A 10221-nucleotide genomic window follows, 5' to 3' on the forward strand; every position below is an offset into this window, starting at 1 on the left:
AATAATATACAAAGCTTCTTTATTATATTAGAGTGAAAAGATATATAAACAACTCTAATATGCACCTTTGCTCCCTACCTCTTATGAAAAAAGTAATTGACAACCCAAGTTATTGATACAAAAGTTATATATATAATTTTAATAAAATCCATTCCTTACTCTAGTGATTTGGAGTTAATAAAATTTGAAAAAGTGTTTTAAATACTATTTAAAATATATATATATATATATATATATATATATATATATATATATATATATATATATATATATACTTTTTCAAAATTTATTAACTCCAAATCACTAGAGTATAAGGAATAGATTTTATTAAAATTATAGAGATATAGAATGTTTATAGTTATTAACATTTTACTATGTGAGATTTTTAACATATTTTGAAATTCCTTTGCAACTAGTAGACATATGCTGAAAATAAATGTAAATAGCAATTCCTTGCACAACATAATGCCATGTGGATAGTTGCCCACCATTTTTTATGCAAATACTTGCTCAAATTATGGTAGGCAGCTATCCACATGACATTTTGTTGTGCAAAGTTATGACACTTGGGCAATAGAAACTTTAGTTAGATTTTTTTATTTTTTAATATATTTTTTATATTTCATAATTTAATTTAAAACCACATAAAAATAGAAAAAAACAATTTATATTTAAAAAAAATAAAATTTGTTTTTTAATTTTCAAATTATTCAATTTAATTTTTTTTTTTTCAAAACCTTAACAAACTTATAAAATCTGTTTAAAATTTTGAGAAATATTTGGAAATCCTTTTTTTCACCAAAATGAAAAAACAACATTACCACAACTATTATAATTTCATAAATAACTAAATATACAAATACATTAATAAATAATTTTTTTTAAATATTTATTATATAAAAATTTACATATATCAAGTTTCTTATTTAATAAATAAAAATAAAAATATCCTTACATAATTCATAATTAGAAATATCATATAAATATAGAAATATCGGATAAATATGTATTATAGTAAAATATATAAATATTTTCTAAAAATCGGTGACAACAAAATTGATCATATATCTAATTTTTATATTTCACACACGACTATAACATTAATTTTTATATTTCATACAGAGCTCTAACAAAACTATAACAATAAGGAAATGCTCATTACATTTGAATAATATATAAATCATTTTATGAAAATATATATAATGAAAATAAGGGCACATAAAAAATTTATGAATCTATAATTATACAAATATATTATAGTCTCTTGAAAAGAGAAAAACTCATTACATCAAAATCCATATATTGAAAGTTTAGTACATAATTGGAATGGTCACTTATTAAAGGAAGGATGTATAAAAACTTGGATGAATATATAAATTATACAAATGCATTAAGACCTCCTAGAAAGAGGAAAAGCTCGTGACACCAAAATTCGCCATATATCCAACTTCCATGCTTAGCACATAACTGGAAGTGCCACTTCTTAATTTCCTCTGTATCTCTTATAGACATTAATTTCACCATTCCATTTCTCTTTTTTTCATTCTTTACAGTCTTCAGCTATCATTGGACAACTATAAATCCTTAGTTTTTGAAGACTTTTTAATTTTAGATAACCCGGTGGCAAAATCTTTAATGCTGGACATTCCATTATAGTGAATATTTGAAGTGCAGGCATTGCTCCCTCCTCTATATCTCCCTCTGTTTTTTCTCTCCCTGTTATTGGCAGCTTTTCCAATTTTTCTAATCTGATAAGTGAAAAGATCTTCAAGGAAGGAAATGCTCCTTTTTTAGCAAATTCCTCTGGAAACTCCTTTAACTTACGGCATGCGATGATCTCTAGTCTCTGTAAATTCTTAAGGTTATGCAAATCTGGAAGTTTCCACAACATACCACAGTCGAACAATATAAGATAACTCAGGTTTTGGAAGTCATCAAATTTTTTGTTGCGAATGCCAATGAACTCCATTCTCTCCAAGTCAGGGCATTTCAAAGCAAGTCTCTTTAGTTTTTGCATGTAAATCATGATAATTGGTAGAGTTTTCATCCCCGTGAGTGTCAAACGGAGGGTCTCCAATGGGATTATCTTCCCTGCTGATTTCTCATCAATATTCTCATCAAAAGCTGCCCCGTTGTTCTGTACTTCTAACCATTTGACTTGAGTTAATCGCACCAGATCTGAAATACTAGCCACCTGTTTCCACTTGCCCCATGATTCAGTGCTTTTCCAGAGACTGTCACATTCATTCATATATAAGTACTGCAAAGAAGTAAGCTGCGAGATGCCCCGAGGCAGATACTGTAAGTCTTTACAGTGGCTAAGCCCTAAATACCTTAAAGATCTCAACTTATGAAAGTCAGCCGGTAGTTCTATGATGCTAGAAAAGCTAAGGTCAAGGATCTCTAGGTTTACCAGAGTTGTAAGAGATGCTGGCAATATTTTGATGGGTGTCCACAGTAACCTTAAGCATACTAGCTGTGTCAAAGACCTTAAACTTTTTGGTAATGACTGCACTTTTGTGTCACTCAGATCCAGAAACTTAAGAGAGGTCATGCTCCCAATTGCCTTTTCTGGAAGCTTTTCTAAACCTCTGTTTTCAGATATGAACAATGAGCAAATTTGTGGAGCTCTGAATGGATTCAGATCAAGCGAGCTTAATTCTTTGTTTCTCAGGAAAATCCGAGTGCAGCCGGACAACTCGTCAGCCCCATCCATAGGGCCATAGAAATTTTCTTCCTCCATAGCAATCTGGATCGCCAAATTGCGCAGTTCGTCGTGGATCCTGAAGCAAATCACGCGGCCATCATGGTGTCTCATCATAGGCTCAATCAGGCAGCGATCTGCTAAAACATTGAGATAAATCCATCCCATCTCAAATGGATCGTAGCTATCTTCTTGCGCCATCTTACCTGAAAGCAGTCCTTCTCCCGCCCACAGCAGAATCACATGCCGGGCAAAAATAATTTCATCTTCTAAAGAGGCTGCAGCTGCAAGTAGAAAGCAACATTGCATTTTAATCCCTTCATTGCCAAGGACCTCAAAACTAAATTTGAGTCTGCAATCATAGACGCTTTCGGCGTTTGACAGCCTCTGCAGCGCCCATCTCCATTGCTTTGCTTGAGTACTGCCCGCCATTGCCCTTCCCACAACTTTTATTGCCAGGGGAAGTCCTCCACACATATGGCACACAAACTTGCCTTGCTCCTTTTCTGCCGGATTTCTGTCATTATTGGGAAAAGCATGCCGAGCAAACAATTTCCAGCTGTCATGCTCGTTCAAGTCCCTAATTTGCATTTTGCGCTCATCTGTAATTCCCATATTTGACAGTGTGGCTAAATTCCTCGAACTGACAATAACTTTAACTTTTGAATTGGAGTCATTATTTACAGTTTGCAGTATACCCAATCCCTTCAACAAACTATTAGCATCTCCGTTCCACACATCATCTAAGAACAACACAAACCCCTTACTCCGCTGCAGTGCATCATTCGCACCTTTTTTTACCTCTTCTTGGTTGACATTTTTTATCAGATCTACATCATTTTGCACAGCTATCCATATTTCTACATGTTGTTCGTTGATATTTTCCACTGTCCCTACATTATCTTGAATGGCTATCTGTGTCCAGAGTTTATTCCTAAGACTAGTAAAACATGGACTCTTGGAAACAGTCAGCCAGAGCAAGAAGCCATTACTTCTAAAATGAGAGCGCACCTTTTCGCTGTTGAAGAGTGATTTGAGGAGCAGAGTCTTTCCAGAACCAGGCTTGCCATGCACGCCAATGAACTTAGTCTTCTCATCTTTTATCACCCAGTCCTCCAGCTTTTCAAGGGCTTCTTTCTGTCCGACTATGAAGTGTTCATCGATCAACTTCATCCTTGCAGTCGCCGGTACAGCATCACGAGCTTGGGATATGGTTTCAGAACTTGTTGAAGGTGCCAAGATGTTTCCAACGCCTTGCCAACCAGTGGTAAAGTAGGCAGTGGTTGCAGAACTGGCCGTCACCGTTTGCCAACCAGGGGTAATGTGTCTAGCATCAGCGACTATCCCCTCAATTCGGGCCTTGTCAATGTCAACCAAACTAGACATAGATTTTAGATGTTGGACTATACCTGAAGTCAAGCTCGGGATCTTTTCGCTCATTTTTTCGCGAAAACTGCCCTGGTGTGTTGCCATTGCACACTGTTGGGCCATTCTGGATGCCTGCTGCAGAAGAGACTCCAATTTCTGAAGCCATTCATTAAATCTCTTAACCCAGTCCTTAACCTCTGGCATTTTACTTTTCTTCCAAGTGATTACCAGGCGGTAATGCTGGATCTGCCTGGTGATCGCTTCGATGCTCATTACCAATTGTGTCGTAGCCTCCATGCTTGATACCAGTTCTTTCGGAAACTTCAACTCATCCTTGCGGCGAATTGCATTGTTCATGTGATGAAGTGTCTGCTTGATTGCCTTGTCGATACTTACACAGATAAACCCAGACATGATTTTTTTTCAATCACTCGCCTCTACAGACAATAGTATATATAATCCCCTTTAAACACTCCTTCAAAAATCTCTTACTGACGATTCTACTCTCCAGCAATAACAACACAGAATCGTTCAGAACGATATGGGCACGTTGCAATTAAAACCCAAACTGGCTGCCACTAATGTGGAGGCTTGCGGAAGCGCCAGACACTAAAACTCTGTGCAAACAAACCAGCCAACCCTGATATATATAACTGGACTCGGGGAATATATGGTAGGCCGATTTTCCCGTTATTATCCAAAGATTTCTTTCACTCTTGGAATTTTTTCGTTTTCTTTTTCTAGAAAAGAGAAACCACCTTTGAAGTACATAGCAAAAAATTACCAAACCATTTGGCAGGTAAATAGGAATGTGCCGACAGAGGAGTCCCAAAAAGAGATAACAGACTTGAACTTTAAACAGCCTGAAACCGGAGCAAATACAAAATCTTAACCCCGAGATCACGTTTGGAATGACGAATATAGACAAATAGATGAAGCTTTTGAGTTTCACAAACGAGAGGAACTCAAGAACAAGAACCTTTGTCAGAGAAGAAAAATCATCCCTAAAGGAAATACAGTTGCTGCATAGAACCAAAAATAAATACCAGGTATATACCTTTTAAAGAACATTCTGGCCTGATTTCCCTGTTACTTGAGCGCTGCGCTACATTACACTTTCCCAGAGAAAAAACAATTTATCTATTTTTATGGTCACTATCAACCAAGATATTAATTTGGTTGGGTGTATAAGAATTTTAGCAATTTCAGTGTTAAGTTTACAGAGACATACATATTCTTACTTTCGCGTTTTAAACCTATAATTTTTTAAAAGCAAATATATCCCGTTAATTATTAATTTTACTCGAGCTATATATTTTTAGTATAGTTTTAATTTTTGTTTTATTTAAAATATTTCTATTTTTTGATATTTTATTTGGAGCTTTTAAATTATTAATCTAAATTATTTAAATTACAATAAAATTAGGTTAGATTTATTTTAACTCCCTATCTATCAATCATTGAGAGGAATCAAATCTCTCAAGTACAAACATTTTTTTAGAGATAAAATTAGGTTAGATTTATCTTAACTCTCTATCTATCAATCATTGAGAAGTATCAAATCTCTCAAGTACAAACTTTTTTTAGAGTAAAACTTGAAAAAATATTTGCACCTTAAAATATTTAATTCCTCTAGATACTTGATAAATTTAGGATTAAAATAGATCTAAGTTAATTTAATTATTAATAATTGTTAATTATAATTATCATTATTATTATTTAATTTGATCGAGATAAATAATTTAAATAATACAACATATCTCCACACAATAACTAAATTATATTATATATATATATATATATATATAGACAAAAAAAAGTTATTTATTTAAAAAAATATTTATAAATATATAATATATTTATTTTTAAAATAAATTTAAAAAATATTCTACTTTGCGAAAGTATATATTTATTTTCAAAGATTCCAAAACCATCTTCCTCTTCCGATACTAAAAACACTTCGTTTATGAATTGTTTTCTTCGTACTTTTATATTCTTTCTTCGTACGCTTCGTAGCAATGCGTTTATTTATTTCTTTCTTCGCACTCTTATTTAAAAATTCTAAGGATAATTTTTTTTAAAGATATTCCAAGCCAACTACACTCATTTATATTCCTAGCTTCTGTGTGTAAAAGTCAAGAGCATTCATTCATATTCCTAACTTTAGAGTGTAAAAATTATTTTTTTGAGATATTCCAAGCCAACCACACTCATTTATATTCCTAACTTCTGTGTGTAAAAGTCAAGAGCATTCATTCATATTCCTAACTTCAGAGTGTAAAAGTATCCTCTAAAGAGCAACCGGTTTTTTGTTGTTGGTTTTTTTTTTTTTAAATACATGGAAAGAGCGTGGCATATTTATTTTGAAAGTAATTTCAAAGTTATGTGGTTTATAGTTTTAACATTTATTTTTATTTATCTTTATATAAAATATTTTCTCTTTTACTATATATTGTTAAAAATAAATAAAAACAATGTAAACTTTGAAATGGAATGATGGATTTTTTTTTAGCGTTAATTTTCAACATTTAAAAAAAATGACAGTAAAACTAAATTTTTATGTGCAAAAATTTGCAAAAAACACCCTCAAAACGAAAAGTGTTGATGCTCCAATAACACATTTTTTATTTTTTTTTATTTTCAACATTTTGAAATAATGGTGTAAAAGATTTTGTTATGACTCGAAAAACATTAAAATTTCAAAAAAATTATGAAAATATAAAATTAAAAATAAAAAACAATGAAAAAAAACACAAAAAAAAAGTTAAAAAAAATACCAAAACGTAAATAAAAATATATATTAAAAACAAAACATAAAATTAAAAAAAAAAAAAAAAATCATAAAAATGTTAAAAAAAAAACAAAATTAACCTATAAAATATAAGAATTAAAAAATTAAAAAATTTTAAAGAAATAAATAATAAGATAAACATATTTTCAAAAAAATAACATTTTTTTGAAACTTGGTAAACCATAAAAACATTTGGAAAAAAAAAAAAAAAAAAAAAACAAACAAACAAACAAAAAATAAAATAAAATAAAATAACTATAAAATTAAGTAAAAATAAGAAATTTTAAAAAAGCATTAAGAAAAACTAAAAAAATTAAATTAAATTAAAAACAAACTACATTAAAAAAATAGAAAAATAACAAAAATAAAAAACTACAAAAATTAAGATTAAAAACATTTTCAAAAAACACTAAAAAACAAAAATAAGCTGAAATTAAAAATAAAATAAAAACGTGAAAAACAATTAAAATTTAAAAAAAATACATATTTTCAAATTAAACATCATTTTCAAAAAAACAATACATATTTTCAAATTAAACATCATTTAAAAAAAAACATTAAAATTTAAAAAAAGCTAAATATATTTTTGATATTTTTTAAAATAACATTTAAAATATTTAAAATATATATATTTTACAAATATATATAAAATTAAAAAAAAAACATTTAAAATATATATATATATTTAACAAAATTTATTTTTTATTATAAAAAAAAACAATTTTATTGGCCACAGCCCCCACGGGCAACTGGGTGGTAGTTATTCGATTCCGAGAATCGAATAGCCACTTCTCGGCCACCCCCACGGGCGGTTGAGCAGTTGCTATCTGATTCTCGAAATCGGATAGCCACCACTCAGCCGCTTATAGGGGTGGCCAGGTGATGGTTATCTGATTCTTAGAATCGGATAGCCACCGCTCGGCCGCCCGTCGCTATCCGATTCTGAGAATCAGATATCCACCTCAAGGGCGGTCAGGGGGTGGTTATCCGATTCCGAGAATTGGATAGCCACCGCCTGACTGCCGGTGGGGGTGGTTATCTGATTCTCGGAATCGAATAGCCATCGCTCGACCGCCCGTGGGGGTGGCTATCCGATTCTCAGAATCGAATAGCCATCGACTGGATGCCTGTGGGGGTGGCTATCCAATTCTCGGAATCGAATAGTCATCACCCGGTTGCCCATGGGGTGGCCGGGCGGTGGCTATCTGATTCTCAGAATCAAATGGCCACCGCTCGACCGCCTGTGGGGGTTGCCTTCGAGAATCGATAGCCACCCCCATGGGTAGTCGGGCGGTGGTTATTTGATTCCAATTACGGGAACTGAAACTGTTATGTGTTCAATATTTGTAATATGTGATTTTCGCATTAATTTTTAAGTAAATCATTTTTTTTTTTTGTAAGCTAAGGAGGGACCCTTCTTTTTCCATTACTTCGAATTGAAACCAATACATTTTCATGGTGGCCTCAACTCGCCCCGAGGGGAAAACGGGTCTGATGGCCACCTTAAGTTTTTGACAGCCATCCAAAAACAAAAAATACTAATTCTTCTTGTCCAGGCTATACAGACTAAACATTCAAAAAGATTACTACTGCTTCTTGTTTGCATTCTAAATTGAAAATATAAACGAAATTATCCAAATGGCTTTCAAAAAACTACATAAAACATATACATATCTTCAAGTATTAATCCGCCATGACTTCCTGTTGATCCTCTTCTTTCTTTATGCCTGGGTTGATCTTCTTTATCTGTTGTTGTATCTCTTCCAGTTTTTTATCCTGCATTATCAGAGTGACCTGAATGTTCTGCATTTCTTTCTTCAAATTTGGAATTCCCTGGGACAGTTCTGCCATCTCCATGGCCACCTGTTCCATAGCCTTAGCCAACAACCTTTTCATAACCCAGTATACATGCAAGGCCTGCTTATACAGAGTCATGCGGCCTCTCGTATTCCCTGGATCCGGTAAGAGGTATTCCCAATCTTCCATTTCTGATCCTGATTGACCCTGGGTCGCTTCTTCCTCCAATTGCTGAATTATCCTTCTGATGTCCTTATTGGTGTTCTCACAGTAGGCTTGCTCCGCAAATTGTATCTTCTTCTTCAGTGTTTTCCTGTATTTTCTTGCTGGTACTGATTCATGCTCTTCCCGTTTCCCTTCCGCCCATCCTCTTCCTCTGTTGTGTCGACCTCGTCCCCATCCTGCTCTTCCTCTGTTCCTGTAATTTCCCCTGCCTCCCTGATTTTTCATGCCTGAGGTGCTTCCAAAGTCACCTCCCTCCTCTCGCCCTTTGCTTCTCCTGTCTCCATACTCCCTGTCCTCCTGTGTTTTGTCCTTTATTGACTCTACGTCCTTCCATACCCTCTTTCTCGATTGCTCAGCTCTATCCTGGTCTGAATCAAACATTTCCACTTCATTATCAGTATCATCCTGAACTGTCTGATACTTCTCTGCCGTTTCCCCAACCTCGATTCCTTTCCCTTTCTTTTCCGGGCTTCTCTGCCCTCTGTTCTCTTCGTCCCCATCGCTTCTCATTCTCCTCCTCGTTGCCATTCGAATCTTCCTTCCGGCGTTGCTTGCTTGTTTTCTCAGCCTCCTCTGTCTTTCGGTTAACCTAACTAGTGTTTTCGCCACCCTGTCTCTTCGCAAATCCTCTGCAGTTTCCTTTATCGCCCTCCTTCTTTTGTCTCGCCTTCCTCCTATATGATTTCTCCTCCACCAATTTTCCTCATCTCTCTTCTCCCGCTTCTCCTGCCACCTGCCTATTTCATCACCGCCCCACCTCCCTTCGTCCTTCTTCCGTGCTGTCGTACCCACGTCTAATCTTTGCCGCATTACCTCCACCAGCTTCATCCTTCATTACTTCATCGTCGTCACTCCTTGAGATAATACCCTTTCTGGTAATCCCTCTATCCGCCTTCATCATTACCTGAATTCCTTTTGCCTCGTCATCCTCCCTTACCTGATGTGTAGTAATTGCCCTGATCGCTATCATTATCACCCCGATTGAGGGGTTAATAATTATTTTTTGGAAAAAAAAAGTGATTATTATTATTTTTTGACATGAAATTCATAAAAAAAAAAACTATTATTTAACCATTTTTAGTTAAAATTTTCGTATAAAAATTGTGATTTTGACATGTCAATTCTAGCAAAAAATTATCAAAACGTGTAGGTTTGTAGTTATATTTATGTTAAAAATGGTTATTTTTGTGTCCATTGTTAAAAAATATTGCTTTTGAAAAACAATTATTTCATGTGTATTGAAAAAATAATTAAGAATGTATAAATATGTAGAATATCGAAAATTCAAAATATCGACTTTCTAATTTAAAAATGCAAAACAATAAAAACCTCACTA

The 10221-nt window shown here is 33.6% G+C and overlaps 1 protein-coding gene across 1 annotated transcript; it reads right to left on the reverse strand.

The window, feature by feature from the left end:
* Window positions 1–1286: 1286 nt before the first annotated feature.
* On the reverse strand, window positions 1287–5174 carry LOC149190025 (uncharacterized). The gene has a single exon (XM_089413337.1). The coding sequence runs from the start codon at window positions 4484–4486 to the stop codon at window positions 1541–1543; it is 2946 nt and encodes a 981-aa protein (XP_089269463.1). The 5' UTR covers window positions 4487–5174; the 3' UTR covers window positions 1287–1540.
* Window positions 5175–10221: the final 5047 nt, after the last annotated feature.

Source organism: Pinus tabuliformis, chromosome 3_1 (genome assembly GCF_031772625.1).
Source record: "Pinus tabuliformis cultivar Carrire ecotype Pingquan chromosome 3_1, CPIR1, whole genome shotgun sequence".
Lineage (NCBI taxonomy): Eukaryota > Viridiplantae > Streptophyta > Pinopsida > Pinales > Pinaceae > Pinus > Pinus tabuliformis.